The sequence below is a fragment of the Taurulus bubalis genome (genome assembly GCF_910589615.1).
Source record: "Taurulus bubalis genome assembly, chromosome: 3".
In the NCBI taxonomy this organism is placed as follows: Eukaryota; Metazoa; Chordata; class Actinopteri; order Perciformes; family Cottidae; genus Taurulus; species Taurulus bubalis.
In genome coordinates this window covers 20,522,952-20,543,624 of record NC_136591.1, presented here as the reverse complement: position 1 = coordinate 20,543,624, position 20,673 = coordinate 20,522,952, and the positions used below count along the sequence as shown (strand labels likewise).

The 20,673-nt window shown below is 40.9% G+C and overlaps 2 protein-coding genes across 2 annotated transcripts in view; one reads left to right on the top strand and one right to left on the bottom strand.

Moving 5' to 3' along the window:
* The window catches only part of mmut (methylmalonyl CoA mutase), a gene marked incomplete at its 5' end in the record, with an annotated part of 13,579 nt that extends 7,332 nt beyond the window's left edge, over positions 1 to 6,247 (top strand). Inside the window, 6 exons of the mRNA XM_079214921.1 lie at positions 968 to 1,083; positions 1,265 to 1,380; positions 2,306 to 2,437; positions 2,551 to 2,698; positions 3,770 to 3,937; positions 4,556 to 6,247. Coding sequence (XP_079071047.1) covers positions 968 to 1,083; positions 1,265 to 1,380; positions 2,306 to 2,437; positions 2,551 to 2,698; positions 3,770 to 3,937; positions 4,556 to 4,684 — 809 coding nt within the window. The 3' untranslated portion in view covers positions 4,685 to 6,247. The remainder of the gene's footprint in view (positions 1 to 967; positions 1,084 to 1,264; positions 1,381 to 2,305; positions 2,438 to 2,550; positions 2,699 to 3,769; positions 3,938 to 4,555) is intronic.
* A 2,593-nt stretch (positions 6,248 to 8,840) lies between these two features.
* Positions 8,841 to 20,459, bottom strand: opn8b (opsin 8, group member b; the record flags this gene model as incomplete). The annotated part of the gene is made up of 4 exons (XM_079215712.1): positions 8,841 to 9,173; positions 9,620 to 9,948; positions 13,279 to 13,572; positions 20,390 to 20,459. 4 exons carry the CDS (start codon positions 20,457 to 20,459, stop codon positions 8,841 to 8,843), a joined length of 1,026 nt encoding a protein of 341 aa, XP_079071838.1.
* Between the last annotated feature and the right edge of the window lie 214 nt (positions 20,460 to 20,673).

The following is a 20,673-nucleotide window of genomic DNA, read 5'->3' as shown; positions in this document are numbered from 1 at the left end:
ATATATATATGTATATGTATGTATATATATGTATGTATATATGTATATATGTGTGTATATACGTATGTATATATGTATATATGTGTGTGTATATATATATATATATATATATATATATATATATATATATATATATATATATATATATATATATATATATATATATATATGTGTGTGTACATATATGTAAATATGTCAGATCTCGGGTAATCTTTAAAAAAAAGACAAACAAGACCAAGATTTAAAACCTATAATCGAAATAAATAAATATATACACACACACACACACACACACACACACACACACACACACACACACACACACACACACACATACATGCATAATGCTTACTGTTGAAGGTGGCAAGGTTGTTTTCCTTGTGTGTAACAAACCATCTGGCGGATCAGGTTTAGAGGAGCTCAGTGATGTGTTTGTTATCGGGGAGATCAACAGCATTGCCTTTGCATTTCTGTGGGATTTCTACTTACGTCACATATCGGCAGAAGTGTCTGCATTGGAGCCGAGATCAACCGTCACAGACTGTGTAGCTTTCCTTCGAAATCTCCCCCTCCCCCGAGGCCTGCACTCCTTGATGATCACTTGGCATTCAGTGTGTCATCCCAGCAGCACATCTCTGCACTACTTTCCACTTCTTGTTGTACTTGAATTATGATAGATGCAGGCAGGAAACAACACAGCATATACATTTACTTCTGTTATACTTTCCTCTTTTATGCTGGCTGCTGTCTTGTTTGTTTTGATTCATGCTTCGGATCAAAACTGGCCTGTAATCTTCTCACAGGGGTTTTCTTTAAGTATATATTTTTTAATGTTGTGCTGCACCACCAATATTTGTTTTCTTTGTCTAGACTTTTGTTTATCTCAAAGTTCCTTATTCTGTTCCTTGGATAACACCCTGAGAAGGTTAGTTTCATGTAGCTGTATACCCCCCTTGTTGATCTTCAGGATCAGAGGTCATTGTCGGGGTGAACAAGTACCGTCTAGAAAAGGAGGAGACGGTGGAGGTGCTGGCTATAGATAACACTACAGTGCGTCAGAAACAGATTGATAAACTGAAAAAGGTCAGTGTTCCATAAATTTTGTGTATCTAAAGAAAAACGCTGTTGTTTACCATACCACGTGTACACCATTGCATGCGAAGACAGCACTTTTTGTCACACATGGAAAAAGAACAAAATAGATGGATACAAAAAAACTTCAAATACCATGTTTACAGCATTTTGTCTCCGTTCTCTGTTGTAGGTTAGAGATAGTCGAGACCCAGAGGCCGCGATGAAGTGCCTGGCAGCCATTGAGGAGTGTGCCCAAACCAGGGAGGGCAACCTTTTGGCCCTGGCTGTGGATGCCGCACGAGCCAGGTATATACATTTCCACTAATACATCATATAGTAATCCATAGACTTTAGAATTAGAAGGCTACATTTGGCTAAGTTACAAATATTTAGATACAGATGTTGTCATTCAAGCTGGATAAATGTATTTTTACAGCTGCCGGAGTACTTATAATCAGATTTATTTTTAATCTAAAGGCAAGAAACTATACTAATCAAAACCTTGACTGTAGTTTTGTGAGCACCGCTGACCAAAATCAAGTTATTTAATAGTGACTACTTATCACACACACAGACAGACAGACAGACACAGACACACAGACAGACACAGACACACAGACACACACACAGACACACACACAGACACAGACACACACACACACACAGACACAGACACACACAGACACAGACACACACACAGACACACACACAGACACACACACAGACACACACACACGGATCTGACAAAGAGCCCACATGCTGATCACGTGATGAGAACCACCGCCATTGGCATCACAGAGATTAACATCACAAGTGTCTGTTATCTACAACCACTTCAACGTCCCATGACAGTTTTCCTCCTTCAAGCATCTCAATATGAATAAAAGTACGGAGGACTCAGTCCCCCTCTTCCACGAACAGCATAAGGAGTTAAAGATAATGTGTGGCTGGACTTGAAATTTACCCCGAAGTCACTTGATCGTTGCTTTTTTTTTTTTTACAAGGAAAACTTTTTTTTACATCTTTCTGCCATGTGACACACAGATGGTAAATAAATGTTACAGATAAAGGACAAAAACCAAGGAGGTTTGCCTTCAGTTTATTGAAACGGGAACGCTAAAAATCAAATGGAACAAATTAACTAAGTAGATTACCTTTTGTTATTTATCATTGTGCAGTGAAACACATTTAAAGAAGAAGCTGATTTAATCCCAAAAATGTTTTATTTCAGATGTTCGGTCGGTGAAATCACCGATGCCATGAAGATAGTGTTTGGTGAGCACAAGGCCAGCACCAGGATGGTGAGCGGGGCTTACCGCAGCGAATTCGGGGACAATGACGAGATCGTCAGGACCCTCAACAGGTAGAAAATAAACTAAATTAGCATCTTATTAGCATCTTTACGATCATTATGCACGGACTGATTGCTCCACTGGTTGTTTCCTTTTTCCCCCTTTCTTTTTTTTCAAATCACAGAGTTGCCGATTTTAAGAAGCACGAGGGCAGGAACCCTCGCCTGCTGGTGGCAAAGATGGGGCAGGATGGTCACGACAGGGGGGCCAAAGTCATCGCCACGGGATTCGCCGACCTGGGCTTTGATGTGGACATCGGGCCGCTGTTTCAGGTCAGTATCAGGCAATAGAATGGAGAACAAACAAAAAAAGACCATATAACATGCATTTAAGCTCTTTAGTCAATTATTGAGATGTAATTGTAAATACCTTTTAAATGTAGATAAATAGTATTATAGTACTTTTATAGTATTAAAGGTAAGACCTACTTACGATTTACCCGTAAATCTCAATAAACCAAAACAATATTTATCTATGTCTGCTCAATAAGATAAAATTGCTTCTTAATTATAGGTTGGCTCCCTACATATGTTTTTTAATTTGATCATATTTGTAATGGGAGTTTCGAATGACAGTTAATTGAAAATGCCAGAACATAACAGAGTTAAAACACGGCTTGTAGATCTTTCTGCCAAATACTGATTTAGACACGAGTGCAGCTAATGACTTTAATTAATAATGGCTGCATTCCATTTTGGTGAGTAGCTGTCAGGGACCAGATCCTGCAGAGTTTACAGGCACATTCAGATGGAACAAAGGCCTCGTTGAGTTGATCTTATGAGTCAACCATGTGCCTTTCTTGCAAAGACAAGTAAAGATATTTGCTTTAATGCTACATTCACACCAAAAGCGTTGCGAAATTTCATCAAACGTCAACATCAAACGCCTCCGTGTCTGGATTCGTAATATTATCCGTAGGCACACACAGCTCCGATTCCTCCAGGAAGAGTGTCTGAATGTCGGCCGCTACCAGCGCTACTTCGGCCGGACAGCAGCAGTTTGATTCAGCAACGGCAGGACGGCAGTGACGACGGGCGGAGCTTCTCAACGCTGATTTACTTCCAAAACACGTCATTCGCGGCGCCCGGTGGAAATTTGCATTGTTCGCAATCATTTGCGTCTGTGCATTGATTTAGCAATCTACTTGCACGAAAGATTCGCAACGCTTTTGGTGTAAACACAGAATAATAATAATAATTGTTTTTCAGAAGAGGAGTTAATTAATGCAACAAAAAAAGAAGAGCTGAAATGAGAAGATTGTAGTTTTGTTGTTGTTGTTGCCCTCTCATGTTTGGTAAACCTCACTCAGAGTTGTGTTTTTCTCTGTTTTGCCGGGTCGACAGACGCCCCTTGAGGTCGCCCAGCAGGCGGTCGATGCAGACGTGCACTGCGTCGGGGTCAGCACCCTCGCCGCGGGACACAAGACCCTGGTTCCCGAGCTCCTCAAGGAACTACGGAAGCTCAACAGGCCCGATATCCTCGTCATCTGTGGAGGCGTCATCCCACCACAGGTAAACTTTACCTTTCAGGCAATTCGTTTTTTTTGTGTGGCTGTGAATGCGTCGAGTGAAGGTTTTCTGATAAGGTCGGGTCTTGGGAAGCTGATGTTTGGAGCTCGCCTTGGCGTCTTTCAAAGCCAATAAAAGCGCAACAATTTCTCAGAACATGCGAGGCATTTTCTTTCAGTAATTTGAAGACGACTCCGTGGATTTTATCTTTTTAAATGAGCCTTAGGCTGTGTGAGTTGCCCGCATGAGCTTGATTACAACCCTCCTCACAGTGAGTATTCATGCTGATGAAGCCACCGCACTGCACCTTTCACTGGGCCTCTTCAGAAGCTGATGGAAAACTACTCGACCGCTCGAAAAACAACCAACTATGTAGCTTTATTTGGAAAAGCACAAAAATAACCAGATACGTCATCCTGCCGTCATGTGGACAACAAGCCCATCTCTCATGTTACTGTACTAATGGATGTCCTTGATCACACGCAGTGCAGGCTCATTCCTAATTATGTGTTGGTGTCTTATTCTCATCCCTTTCCTTTTGAGGCTGTGCCTTCTTTCTCACCATGCACTTCTCATTAACTGCAGTCCTTATAAACTGTGTTCCACCTCTGTGTTTCACAGGACTACGAGTTCTTGTACCAGAGCGGCGTGTGCGCCATCTTCGGCCCAGGAACCAGGATCCCGCAAGCTGCCGTGGAGGTGATAGACAGCATTGAGAAGAGTCTGGAAAACCTACGGCAGGCCATGTGAACACTCGCACTACAACTTCAAGAACAGTCCATTCATGTGGCACCAACGACAACGCCACAAGCAGATGCTCACACTTTTATACAGAATCAGTGTCTCATAAGATTGTGAAAAACAAGACAGTAAAATTACATCTTTCAGCATCAAAACGATAAAAAAAACATGTTGGCAATGTACTAACATAGAATTTTTAAGATTTTTGATTTGAATTACTAATGGTGTCCTCACAGTTTGCTGATTTTGGGTCCTGTAATTTCACAAACAATGAAAGTTAACATCGCAAACATGTGTTGCTATCACTTAAAAACAAAACAAAATCATGTCCAACACCTTTTGCAGCATATCTGTGTGTGAATTGCAGTGGTAGCAGGTTTATTGAAATCCTGTAAATATCCTAGAAATGCAATAATATGAGTTGAATGCTTCACAATATGTTTGACTGAAATTAGACTATATTCAGACTTATCAAACAATAACTTTCACACTACATTTAATTAAATTAGTAAATTCTAAACAGACATACGACAGTACCATGTATTTGAAACGGTGGCACCTTTTTATTTTTTTGCATTCAAGATGAAACATTACATCACAACACAATAAAACTACTTAGAACTTTCATTGTGAAATGTGTATGTAATTTTCAACGCCGCAGCAGGGTGTTATCAGTGCCAGTGCATTGCCGATGGTTAGGTAGAACCTTGAAAGAAATTTCATATTACCCCAGTGTGATCTTGAAGGTGGCTTCTTTTTTTTTTCTCTCGCGTCATGTTTAATTCATCCAGCTTCAGCTCAGAGATAAAACAGTGATCACAATCTATTTGATGATAGTTTTTTTTGTACGTGTGATTCTGAATCAGATTCAGCGCTCTTTGGTCTAAATAAAGTATGTGACTGTGTATAAAGTGAATGCGCATTACCTTAGATATTCATACATTTTTTGGCGAATTAAAGTGGGTGAATTCAATGGGTAGGTTTGAACTGTATGGCAATAAATATCAAACATTTACTGGTAAGAGCTTGTATGAGAGTGTAATTCATCTTGCCACTGTTTTGACGTTAACATTACTACTAATTACTAAATTGCGGTAATCGACTTGAGGTGGAGTGAATATACTTGTAAAATACTGTGACCTTTACAGCAATTGTGAGTTATTTCTGAATCCAGCTGGCTATAACTGGAAATGAATCGCATTTGATCGTCAACGTTTAGGGTAATTGTAGGTGTCTACATTTGATCGACTCTGTCTTTGATTGCTGTACTGCCAGTATTTTCCCGATCTTCCGCCCAGTCCTGTTAGTTACACTCATGGAGTCTGCCCTCTGCTCATGTCAGTGCATCCCCTTCAATTATATTTAATTTCATATTTAAGCTAGAATATTATGTTTTGCAGCTCATGGGCCACGTATGCCCCTGGATGGTGACGTCAGTTTCACCACCTTGCTCCATACTGAAAATAGATTTCAATGGAATTTGGCTTATTCATGCCTCTGTTAGAATTATTTGTAATAATAAAGAGTGCTCAACTGGTTGATTTGATTTTACCAATAAAACCAATTAAATCTTCAAATTAAAAAATGGTTTTATTCCATGCTTTTTCTTTATCCACAAAGCAAATCCGCCGCCAACAGGTGGATGAGTTTCCTTCTGGTGTGATGCTAGTAGCAGCTAATGTAGCTTCAAGCTGCTAGCAGAGATAAAGAGTGCACGATATTTGTCTGGTAAGTTCTAATTACACAACCCCAAATTTTGTATCACTGTCAAACCTGTTTTTAGCATCATATCTATATGATGATATGATATATATATATATATATATATATATATATATATATATATATATATATATATATATATATATATATATATATATATATATATATATATATATAATGTAATGTATTCAGCCTCAACCAACCCTGACTCAAGTGGCATCACTGTTGTTTGTTTTTAAACCTATGCAAGAGGAATCCACACGACCTGTTAGGACTTAGATTTCACAAAGTACTGTTATCTATTTGTCTGTGCACTTTATTTTAATTGTATATTCTATTGTAAATTTAACATGCTCCTATTTCTTGCACTGTTTATTGTTTAATGTTATGCACCACCCGCCATGACACATTCCTTGTATGTGAAAACATACGTGGCAATAAATGATTATCATTCTGATGTTATAGGACAGCCTAACAGAGCTGCTATCTTCACGTCGCTATTATTATGACGAGTGCGTTGTTAGGCAGAAAAACCCCTAATGTCAATATAATAAAACATGGAATTTGTGTCTTACGGTTACTCCTGTGTGGCGAATCGAGGGGAGAAGTCGTGGAGGAAAGATACCAGTTGAGTGAGGAAGTTCTCGCAGTCAATTTCCAAAGGTTGATGTTTTAAATTGAGGTTGTCCACATCCCCTTTTCCACACGTGTGAACATAGTTTATTTAATTTCATTCCACAGTGGGTGTCACACTTAAACTGCATTTTACATTTTCAATATAGATTCATAAACTCACTGACAGATTTTAGCCATCCTTTGGCTCCCTTGGAATTAAGAAAACGGATGTAAATGACAGAATTCAAGAATCCTCTCCACTTGCTCTACAGGTTTTTTTTCCCCTAATGGAGGCTTGACATGTGATTGAGCGATCCTATCCCAGTGAATTCATTTTCTACTGTTTTATTGTATTCAGTCAGTGTTTATTCCCAAACATGACCAATGGATTGCACACACAAATATGCTCAGGGCTCATAGCTCTACAATCACAATTGAGAAAAGCAATAAGAGAATAGTTCTATAATAGTTCTCACAGACGGGGTATGTAGTGACAACACCGAAATCCATTTTTAGGCTGATTAATCTACAATGATATGCTGTTGTTCTTTAGCAGTGACTACAGGCTGTACACTGTCTTGGGAATTAAGCTAATACCCCAGTGACATGATGAAAATGGCTACACTGACTTCAAAAAAAGCTTTTGTTCCCATAGTGTTTACAAAGCTGCAAATGATTTTAAAGGATAAAGCTTGATTGAAAGCTTGTTTTTTGGGATGTTTTATTAACAAATCCAATAAAAAGGCACAAAAACTAAAAAATATATCAAGGAGCACTAACTGTAAAGTCAAAGCTTGAGGTAGCTTTTTGTGCCTTAGAAAACTCCATTGTTACCGACAGAAACAATCCCAAAACGCCTGGTAACTTGTTTATTCTGGTGCCTTCAAATGTAAAATGGTGTTGATAAAGTTCTTATGAAACCCTACTAAATAACCATATATGCATATTTTCAAAAAATATCAAACTCTACAAAAAGAGCCATAAAAGCATTGTGTTGACTTCATTCATTACAATGAACCAGTCTAATGGCTATATGTGACAATTTGTCTAAATACAATATCTGGTTTTGGTCCAAATTTGTTTGTAATTAATAGTGACAATCTTATCTTATTCTTAAAATATAATAGCTGCTCACATTCCTTATTCTTTACAACATTTAGATTGCTGCAACAAGTGGTAGGAGAAGCAAATGTACATTCATTATATAGGGTAAACATGGACAATATGTGTTATTTTTGTAAACCTTTTTAGAGGCAGACTTGTGAAATATGACCTACCATCTGTCACATTATTTAGCACAAAGTTTTGAATTAGTAAATGCTCGAAACAAAAAAAAAATATATAAGGATGTGGTGTCACAAAATAATCAATTTTCAAACAAACGAGTATCACTGAAGCATTATAGTAACCAATTTTTTTTTCCTGCTGCACAACCTTTGGTTTGTAATGTGTGAAAAAAATGCTTGATTTTTTTTTTTATCCGGTGTGTCTGCCATTTGCTGCTTTTGCTTCATTCACATCTTGCTGTTGCTCAACAGCGAATAGTCCTTTAATTTCTGGGCTACAAGGGTTTAGAGGTTATTTGTTTTAACCACCTAAGCACAGAGTTGACTCTAATCTATAGTTTGGTTTTAACTTTCACAGAATTCAACATATTGTACAAACATGCCCTCCCATTCATTTACATATAAGAGGCCAGTGGTAACCTGCTTGTAATGTTTTAATAGCACACACCTGTTGGACTGGACAAAACACAAAACCTACAACGTGTGCGAGAGAACACTCTACGAGGCTAAAGAGTCTTTCTTGTCTTCCAATCCAAATTGTTTCACTCCGTGATCTCTTGTACAGCAGTTTGTACTTTCACATTGGACTTGACGTTGATGCTAACCATGTAAATATCGGTGTCGTTGATGCTGTTGGAGAAGTGGCAAAGAGTGGAGCTGAAGTACAGCCACAGCTGCTTCACCTCCTTCCGGAAGCTTTGGCTGAAGATGTAGTAGATCAGAGGATTGTAGACGGTGGAGCTCTTCGCGAACAAGCACGGCAGGAGGCTGACTTCAGGCGGGATGCTGCCGCTGTCGTGCAAAATGGACCACATGCTTACGATGGCGTAGGGCGACCAGCAGACCATGAAGCCTAAACTGATAAGCACGGCGATCTGCAAGAGAGCGAGAGGATGAGAGCGAAAGTCAGAAAAAAATTCCACTGATGGATTCTGATGTTTTGCATGTTGCTGCTGCTCGAGCTAGCGGTCGACGCAGTCACATGCAGCGCAGGGGTTTTGTCCTGTGCTTCAACCCCAAATCAGTTTTAATCCGTTTGTTTGCTTAGTTTGGATGGGGCTGCTAATTAGCTTCCGTGAGCAGGAATTTAACAACTTAATGTTTCATCCATACACATTGCTATTGCCAGGTGAGTGAAAACTTTGTCAGGCTCATTTTCTGTCACCAGTGTAGCATGACAGCATGGTGGCAAGCCACAGCTGCAACCTCACGTTACGCCCCCTCTCTGTTGATCTCTTAAGGTCCACTCCAACCTACACAGAGTCCTCAGACCTATAATAATTATAATAATAGCACTGTCTCGTCAAGAAGAGCGTCTCACCGCCAACAACCTCCGGTGGAGCTTGACAATATTGGGGATCTGGTTGCTGTTGCTCTTTGACATTCTGTAGGTGAGGTAAAGCTTGATGGCGATGCCGAAGTAGCAGCAGACGATGATGACACACGGTAGGATGAGGTTGAGGGAAAACAGAGAGATGACGAAGGAGAAGCCCTCATGTTTCATCTGTCCCCAGGCGAGAGAGCAGGACAGGCCGTATGGCTCCGGGCCGTACCGCCCCCAACCCACGAAGGGGAACACGGCCCAGACCAGAGCGTACAGCCAGGTCCACAAGCACAGCATCTTCACCTTCCTCCAGCCGATTTTCTCATCTGCAGAGAGAAGGGGAAAGGTTGGTTGTTTTTATTGCTTCTTTTGTCGTTTAACTTCACTGTACATTAGAGACCTTGTACCTTATTATTATTTAGACACTCACGGTTTACATGTCATGCAAAAGAGAAGCAATATTCCTGAATTTCCCCAAAATGAGATGCAGACAGCCAAAAAAAAGGCAGCAGTATCTGGTTAAATATACATATACAAACAGTATATTATGTGCTATAAGTACATAATTTAATAATAACCATAATTACATCATTTGTGTCCCAGATAACAATAATCTTCCTTTGAGGTAAACACAGGATTATTAAACTGTGAGTGCGTGATGACAGAAAGAGCTCTGGTGATCATGAGCGTTTGGTAGTTTTTGCTATAATCGCTTGCAGGCGTTGATTTTTTTTTCAACATGTAAAAAAAAAAATACAGGCTTGATGTACACATAAGGAGCTTCTTCATGTTAAGCCTGGAGTCGAGAGCCTAAACCTTCCCCTGCTGTTAATTCCATTATCTTCTGCCAGCGCTGTCAAACCAGTCTGTTTATCTCCAGCTCACTATTGGTATTGTCAGATTGGAAAAGGTGAGCTGTCAACACAGTGTGTTCTTCTTCTTTAGTGTCAACGAGAGAGCTGCATTGTTGATCATGAAACAGAAAGGGATCAACCCGGGGCTTATGAACATTTTGACGTGTTGAGAAATATGCTAATTTGCTTTCTTGTCGATAATTTAACGGGGAAATCTCAACTACTCTAATATCTGTCCAGAATAATATGGCTACAGCCAGCAGCTAGTTAGCTTAGCTTAGCATAGAGATTGAAACAGTGGGAACAGTTTGTCTGGCCACATTGGGTCTATTTCTCAGTCGGAAGCAGTAACTAACCTTTTGACAGAGCTGGGCTAACTGTTCCCCTGTCTTTATGCTAAGCTAAGCTAACTGGCTGCTGGCCATAGCCATGTATTTACTGGACAAACATGAGAATAGACTCAATCTCCTCAGATAACTTTTGGCAAGAAAGCAAAAAATAATGCTTATTTCCCAAAATGCCAAACTACTGCTTTAAATAATCATAAAAGACTGTAAAATGTCATAACTATGTAGAAAATCAGTAATTTAGAGACTGTGTTTGATCAAAAAGAAATACTAATTTGAATGCATACATACTTCTTCTACTTTAAGACAATTTTAAATACTAATGCTGGAAATAATAGTAGATGATAATAATAATAGAAGCAAACAAAATTCAGTTTTGAATACAAAGTAGATTAGTTATTTTTCCTTTTTTAAAAGGGCAGCTATCAAAAACCTTGTGACTGACTGAAAAATATCCTGAAATATTCCTCGCTCTTATATAGGTTTTCATCACTACTGCTAGAATCCCTTGCCACGTCCACATTGACCCCTTGAACAATGACGTTGGGGCATTGATATATAGATTTCACACGGGTTAGAACAGACCTTGGCATCTTACGGCCCGCGGGCCACATCTGGCGGGCTCTCCCAGTCTGGCCGGCGTGAGGTCAATCAAAAATGAAAAATAAATAAGGTGCATCTTTGCCTGTCAATGTGTGTGCCAAGTTTAGTTACGTCTTGACGGCTTAGTCCCTCAAAAGTACCTTCGTTGTTGACCGCGAAGGATGGGTCTCCACGGCAACAGCGTTACACGAAACATCAAATGCTTTGGGGGCTGGCATCATGACAGTCTTATGTTTGTCTAGAAGTAATTTGATGTCGATCTGATCGACCTACTAAGAGAAGCAAGCCAAAGTATACAACTATTTACTTCCTGTTGACATGCACATGTCTTCAGGCCTGGATGCTGATCAAACATGTGAAACCTGGAAAGGATCTTATCATGTGGATTCGAGTTACATCGGTTTATTCGGTCATGGCGAAGGATCAAACTTCTGCGATGCTCCGACGCCACGCTGTTGAACGGATCCTTACAATCTTCAAGGTGATGCATTATCAATGTCTTAAGTCTCTTCCGACGCATTTTAAAGAGGGATCTGAATAATCTTTGAGGAGCACGGTGTACAAGTAAAAAACATGTAACTTCCTGTTGCCTTTAGGTGGCGCTATGACTAGGATTAATAATGATCATATGGATGTCTTCAGGGTCAAGAGGTCATGACATATGAGAAATATGGAGTAGATTCCATCATGTACGGCCGAGTTAAAACAACTTCCATTTTCATGGAAAATGGTGTCTCTTTGCCGCTGCTCTGCGCTCACATAGTTCGATATTTTGAAAATCCTTTGATAACTTTTCCCTGCAAAGGTCTCAACATCATATTGCCCGAATCTGAAATCAATCGTGTGTAATCTCTAGGAGGAGTTCGTCAGAATACAACGCCTGAAAACAAGGAAAATGCCAAAATTGAGCGGTTCACTGCAGCGTCCTCTAGTGTCTGAATATTATGAAACAATTTGGGTACGTTAAGAGACACAGTGTTGACATATGCTACAAAGTTTGTGAAGATAGGCCAAGTAATTTGGAAGTTATGTGCATTGACATATTGAGCCACGCCCCTAAGAGGTTAATTGGTTAATAACTTCTAAACGCAATGAGATATCAACAAAGTTGAAAAAGAAATGGACCTATCGTTTAGGAGGAGTAGGCAAAAATGTTTTTTTTACAAAATTCAAAATGGCGGAAAATCTAATAAGGCGCATTTTAATTTCACGGATGAGTTTTTTGTAGAGCAGTCCCACCCGGACATGTGTGTAAAATTTCAAGTCAATCGGTCAAAGTTCGCAAAAACGGTGGGCTTTCACAACTAAAGGGGGCGCTATAGAGACATTTTCTCAGACTTTTGGTCGACACCCAAATTATATTAAAATTTTCGCCGAGTCGGATGGGTGTGCCAATTTTGAAGAATGTAGGTTTATCCCAAGCACCTCTTTTCCCTGCGCAAAGGTCGACAATAATAAACAAACATTCGAATAACAATAGGTCCTCGACTCTGTCTACGTCAGTGCTCGGGCCCTAATAAATAAACATTAGCATTTCAATAGGTCCTCGACTCTGTCTACGTCAGTGCTCGGGCCCTAATAAATAAACATTAGCATTTCAATAGGTCCTCGACTCTGACTACGTCAGTGCTCGGGCCCTGATAATTTACAGTTTTTTTAATAAAGTAATAACATTAATATTGAGTTAATTGAATTAAGTTCAGAATCGGTTCGGCCCTTCACAACGATCCAAATTTCTCATGTGGCCCCTTGGGAAAATGAATTGCCCACCCCTGGGTTAGAAGGTGCTGCGTAAAGTGACAACTCTCAGGCAGCGTTCTTATTAGTGTTTTTCCAGCCTTGGATTACTCACTGGGCGACTGCAGGTTGAGGGACACGATAAAGCGCACGATGGCTAAGCCGGTAAGGTTCATGATGCTGGCGATGCCGAAGAAGAAGCCCGCCACGGCGTAGTAGACGCAGGTGGTGTCTCCCCCGAGCCAGCGGTGTCTCCAGGCAGAGGCCACGGCCAGGGGGTACATGGTGACAGCCGCTCCCAGGTCTGTCACCGCCAGATTCACGCTCAGCAGCTCCGGCGGCTTCATCTTCGACGACCTTTTGATCGCCATGATGAGGACCAGCAGGTTTCCAATGATGGAGAAAACAGCTGAGACGGACAGGAGGGGGAGGGACAGAGAGGGGGATGGAATCAGCATTGAGGGTCAATTCATTGCACAAAAAATACCTGATTTAGGTGTAGCGTTATCAGACTACCCTCTGTTCTGTGTTGGGTAAGGCTCTATGTATTTACCAGCACATTTTGAACATAATTGTTTCACCCCCTGATGGAACGGGACCGGCGAATGACAAGCCAAGGGAAAAAAGTTGGAAGTTTGGAACAGGAAATAGGTAAATGGCTCATACTGCTCCTGCAACTCTCGCATTGAGCGCCTGACCGCGTCCAACAACACAGGAAGGTGACGGCTGCATTGAGATGCCGGAAGAGGGTTGCATTCGACACCATTATATCGCAGCACCTCAGAGAAAAAAAGTGTTGATTTCTACAGTGAGACAAGAAACACAGTCAATACCCCTTTTTCCAGAGCATGAACGCAACTCAACTGACACAGAAGTAAAAAGATGGCCCAGAGGGAATTGAATGTTCCTGTTAGGGTTTTTAAAATGACACAGCTACTTTCACATGGCCATTAGTAATGTATGGAGCAAAACCTTGGGGAACCAACACCTCCTCTGGACATCTGCTACTGCATTTGCCGTAAAGCCTGCCAGTTGTATGGGATTAAATCCACTTTAGATTTGACCTTTAACACTGGACATTACTTTTTCTACCACTTAAAACCAACAATAAACCATTTGCGGTGAGTTCCCGAAGCCAAATACATTTCTGACACCGTCAGAATAATACAGTTGATACAGTTATACAGAATGATACAATTCTCAATTGCTGACAGTTTTCCGGCACCCATTCATGCTTTCAGGAGGCAACTACCACTATCGGCACGCTGGGAGAGTGGCAAACCAACTGAAGTAGCATTCAGAGTAGTTATGGTAAGTGTTGAAAGAATTACAGAAAACGTTTTGCTAAACCTTAGCACTAAAAATAGAGTATCTGCGTAGGTTGAGGCTTTTCACCTTTGGAGTCGCAGCAGGAATTCGTCCTGAAAACCTTGAAAAGCTTTGCTATTTAGTTTCAGTGGTGCTTTTTTTCAATGGGTTTTGTGTTCGATGCCAGAAATAAGGTCTGTGTTAACACACGCTAAAGATATTTTAATGTTTTGCCTACGATATAAAATACATCAGTAAATACCCCTCTGAGGGAATTTCGACCCCAGGTGCAGTTACTGTAGTTTATACCTGACGTCCCTTCTGCCAAAAAAAAAATCCAGAAAGTCAGGATCGTTTGGGGACATTTTCTTGTTGAACAGATGTGCTAGTGTCATAAAAGTTTGTTTGCCACAGAGGTCGTGATCTACAACAACCAGAACACCCCGTGGGCTTTTTTTGTGAAGGGAACCAGTGTATAAAGCGAACATCCATGTTAACCTACAAAATACTCTGCATGCCCAGAAGCACTTTGTATTGCTCACTGTCTGTTGCCTTCGGCTTTAAAATGAACCAGTTGGTCTTGACAGGTGATGAATCATTTCCCAGCACCTTGAACTCAACAGCGTCTGTACTCTTGCTGACGGTAACTCATCTTGTCCACCACCTCTGCCGGTAGAGAGCGTGTAAGCAGCCTTTACATTTAAAACAGGCTTTTTGCGTCATTATCAATTACCCGACTATGTCACTTATGTGGAAGCTTTGTGATTTAAATGTGATAAAATTGACATTGAACTGAAGTTAAAACACACCGAGATAGACCCATTCAGTCTGTAACCACCTTTGCTCTGGATCTCCATCCTCCCCAAACTGATTCTAAACCAGACAGCACCAGCTTTGGGGCTACTTAAGCACAATGACCAGTGTCCCGTCCACTTCCAGCTGGCCGATAATCACTTTCATGAAAGTGCAGCCGGAGCCCATCACTCTGACCGAACTGTACAAAAACCACAATCAATGTGGACACCTCGAGTGACCGCCGCTGCTTCGGTTTATTGAGAAAGTGGGTTTTATGCTGCGTTCACACCAAACGCGTTGCGAATTTGACGCGCGAGTAGATTACATGCAAAGTCAATGCACAGATTCGATAGGTTGCGAAAAAGCAAATTTTCCAACTCAAATTCGCCTGAAGTAGTGCTGGTAGCGGCCGTCATTCAGACGCTGTTGTGGGACTACGGATAATATTATGAACCCAGACACGATGGAGTTTGATGTTTCCGACGTATGTGGAATTTACATAACAAGCATAAAGCAGAACTTGTAGTCATTTCCATGGTGGATGGCGGAAACGGTAACTGTTTTTACGGAGATAAGCCACGCCCCCTTTCAGGCACAATTTATTAACTATTTCAACCGGGATGCATTGAATTTATAAAATAGTATCATACATAATATGTAATATATAAAACATATTGATCCTGTTCTCTTGTAAGTGGGCTGACTTTACATATTATTTATAATATTCAAAATGTATGTACTTATCCTAAAATCTATTAAATCAGTAGTAGCTGGAGACAGAGACTCCATCACATATTCGTACAAAGACCTGAGGAGCTGTTTGGAAGTTATTTGGGGTCAGAAAAGGGGAGGGGCATCACTTGTTACCTTCTTTTTGGCTGAAAATGGCATAGTCTGAATTTTTTGGATTAACATTATAATCAAGATTAGGTTATTAATGACATGAGGTGCGCTCACAGGTCACATCATCTCTAAGCAAATTCTATCTGTGTTATGTGTCACGTACCCTTTAAATAGACACTTTCATAACAGGCACATTTTAACATACTCTTGTATTGTTTGTTGGGCTTATAATAGTATGTAAGTTGCAAACACACTTAAAGTGTGCATAATGTCCTTTACTCAGCAATAAAAAACACAATGTTATTCTTGGAACACAATCTCTCTTTTTTTCCTGCACAAATATTTACCCACATTATTGATATTTGTTTAATTATTTTAATTTGAACACCCTCTTTCACACTAACTCCAAGTCAACTAACGCCATTTTAATATTATTGGTCATTATGGCATTCCTTCTATTGAAAGGTCTACTCGTGTCATGTTGCTATTGACTGTTGTCATATTGATGATGACTGTTGTCATATTGCTGTTGGCTGTTGTCATATTAATGTTGACTGTTGTCATATTGCTGTTGGCTGTTGTCATATTAATGTTGACTGTTGTCATATTGCTGTTGGCTGTTGCCATATTAATGTTAACTGTTGTCAAGAAAAGAAAGTTCACAGACGACACTAAGAGCCGAGTTCTTTACCACATGTTACACAATATTCTATGAGTTAATAGCGTTGAAGCGGTTGACATTTCACAAGGGGGTCAGGGGGCACAAGATCATTCAACACATTCATTGCATTGCCCCCATCTGATCAGGGTCAGCTGTCTCTTCTGGGCCACGATAAACATAGCGTTCTTCCATTAAGCTCTTTAAATCTATCGATCTGCTGTCGGTTATTCAACACTAATTACTGCCTATCATTAACCGTTGTATTAAATGTTACTCTCTGTTATACTGTTCTCATGGCTTGAGGGAGAGCATGATCGGCCCCCTATCCGTTGAACTTCCGACTGAACCACTGACATCTGACTCCCTTTCTGCCGACGGGCAAACTAAAACTTCTGATTTTGCATACGTTTCGGTCACTACAGAACCTAATCTATATAACACACTGATGTGAGATTGAAATATAGCCTAATCGGCAAATGAAGGTGGCTGTAGCTCATGGGGAGAGTGGTCCTTCTGAAACCAAAACGTAGCTGGTCCCTGGTCTCCCCTTCGTTTGCACGTAGAATTCAATTCAGTTTATTTTGTATAGCCCAAAATCACAAATTTGCCTTTGAGGACTTTACAATCTGTACACATACGACATCCCTGTCTCAGGACCTCACATCAGAACAGAAAAAAAACTTTTCATGGGGAAAAAAAGAAAAAGAAACCTTCTGGAGAGCAACAGAGGAGGATCCCTCTCCCCGGATAGATAGAAGCAATAGATGTCATGTGTACAGAATGAAGTGTCCTTGAGCAAGACACTGAACTCCAAGTTGCTCCCGGGTCGCTTCACAGCAGCCCACCCCATTGTGGGATTAATAAATTATTATTATTATTAACCTTTTCCCGTGTGTCCAAGCCAACAACAGTTTTTTGACTGAAACTCCTTCGTAACACCCCAATGCTTTGTTTTATTGTCGCAGTTTCCGATTCTTTAGGTCCTAATCTTTCCAAAAAGGTGTATCATTAGTAGTGATGGTGAGATGAAGCTTCCTGAAGCATTGAAGCTTTCCATCCAATTGGTTCGCTCATGTGCCGAAGCTTCATGGGGCTTCATCTGCTCTACTGCGCCACCAAGTGGACAATACATGTAAAACAGGCAGTGATCAAAACGACAACATGGCTTTGGTGTGTGAAGCTTTAAATCGAATAAATTATGTTTGTGACGCCAATACATCAATTATTAACTTATTAATATTGTGTCTTTCTTTATGATATAATGGCGTGTCAAAATCAAAACTCGAAACAAATGAGGGTTGTGATGTGACTGTGGGTGAGTGGCTACAATATCCGACTTTCAGTCAGAGGATCGGTGTTTCGAGCCTCGGCTCCGTTAGTCCATGTTGATGTGTCCAATATTTTTTTAAATAAAAATAAGAACTTTTTCACAGTGCTGGGCTTTTTGAGACTATTTCGCCTGCTTTATAAAATACCCTTTCACAGACACAGATGAAGCTGGTACAGAGAGGAAGGAGGGAATCCATTGAGTTTCGCTGCCCCTTATATAATCGCACGGCAAACCCACGAACCATTTTCTGAATTAGTCACGTGGTACGACCGGCTCGCGAGGCTTCGAACGTCACCGCATACGTCATCGACACAAGCCTCGATACGCGCTTCACCAAAATCTACCTGGATTACTCGACACGAAAGGACACATCACTAATCATTAGTATGTGGGATGTTGTTAAGTAGGGTTGGGTACCGAGAACCGGTGCGAATATGGCACCGGTTCCAACACGTCCGGTACCTACCGGACCGAAAAGCAAGGCAGATTTCGGTGCTTCCTTCCGGTGCCTGAGAAATTTAAATACTTTTTTTTTTACACTACTCTGTAAAGTTGCACGGTATATAGATACTAAAAAGGTAGCGCGGTACCCGTACGCTAAAAACGATTATTAAAATAGCGCGGATCAGAGCTCACTTGCTGCTTTGCTCTGTCTGCCTGCATTAGTGATGGGTCATGCGCACAAGCATCGGCTCTGAAAGCCGGCTCTTTGTAGTGAATCAGAAGAGCCGGCTCACATCGAGTGAGAGCCGGCTCCCAGTTTTTTGCCCATTCGCTGCTTAGGTTTCACTTTCAGTGCGCTCACTGAGCACTGCTCAGTCCCAGCTCTGGTTACGACAGAGGTCTGTTATGATTGGCCAGCATGGCGACCAGCATGCAGCATTCACGTGAGAATTAAGGATGTGTAAACAGAGAGGGGGCGGGGCAGACACACCACTTGACTCCACTGCAAGTGAAGAGAGAGACAGAGCGGTGAGGACTGAGGAGCGTGTGTGCGTCTTGCGTTGTCGTGTAGTTTAACTATGAGTGACACTAGAAAGCGAAGCAGCATCTGGCTGCAGTTTAAAGATATTGGGAACAACAAAGCAGAGCGCCTTCACTGCAAAACGAAGGTCACTATAAGAGCAGGTTCCACCACAAACCTGCATGGTGAGTGGTTTTGTCACAGAATAAATGCACAGAATTAGGCACTATAAGATCTCTCATAAAAACACTGAAAGCAAAAGGGTTTTCAACACATAAACCATGATTTTTTTTCAAAGTTAAGGTAAAATATAGGCTACAAAAGATCCTAAATAAAGAGCCGTTCGGGAGTCGAAAGAGCCGGCTCTTCTTTGGGAGCCGAGTCAAAAGAGCCGTCTCTCAGAAAAGAGCCGAACTTCCCATCACTAGCCTGCATGCAGAGCGGGGCTCGAGGGGGCGGGGCTTCCAGCGCTCACACACACAGCGCGCGCACACAGAGATCGCTGGAGACACGAGCACGAGCTTTTGAACGTCCATCCTCGGCTTGCTGGAACAAATCTCTCAAGTTGATATTAATGATGACGTGTAGTCCAGTAAAGCAGCAGTTTGTAGAATCCAACAGTGTCTGAGTTCTGTTGCACAAGTCCAAATCAGGCCACCTGATGCTTGTGTCTGTTCTTTTGAAATATATATTGTTTATAGTTTGAAGTTAAAAGGTTTGAAGCTGTAGTTTGAAGTTAAGTACATTTTGTATGTATTTATTAATATTTCTAGTATACTTTAAAACAGTTAATATATTGTTCAATATGAAGAAAAAAAATTGCCTTGGCAATAAAAAAGTATCGGTTCAGGCACCGTTTAGGCACCGGTATCGTTTTAAAAGTATCGGTTTAGCACTGGTATCAGAAAAAACCCAAACGATACCCATCCCTATTGTTAAGGCCTTAACCATAGTTTGAAAAACTCGGTGGACGCTCGAGGAGGCATTTTGGGGAAATCTTGCTCATATCATGCTTGAGGTTCATAGTTATGATCAAAATATGTTATAAAAGTGATTTCTTTCGGCACTGATTTCCTCGTCAGTTCCTTGATAGTCACTTGTAGATTTCGGTCCGTCTGCGCAGAAGCCAATAAAATATACAAAGACAAATGTATCTTTGTAAGTCTCCTTTTATTCGGTCAACTTCCTCCCCATTGAAGCAGCTTTGAAAGCAAGTCCAAAGTTTGTGAAGAGGGAGAACACTGTGAGTTCAGCATTTCAGAGATGTTCATCCATCAGTCAAATTTTTTCATATTTTGTTTTGTTTACTCAAGATTTGAACTCACCCACAAACAGCAGATAACAACCTGCGCCGATGTCCACCGCTGGCGACAGCGTGGAGCTGTAGATATCCATTAGGTCTCTGATCAGTAGCAGAGCATAATAATAATATTAATAACAGCAGATAATTAATGATCCGTCGTCGCAGGTTGGAGAAAAAGTATAAATGTGCCAAGGCTGATGCTCCCCGGTGTCAAATCCATCTGTCCTCGACAGCTTTTATCGGTGCAGAGGCACGAGACGTCCTGTGCGCAGCGCACTGGAGTCCTCTGAAGCTGCGGAATGCCTG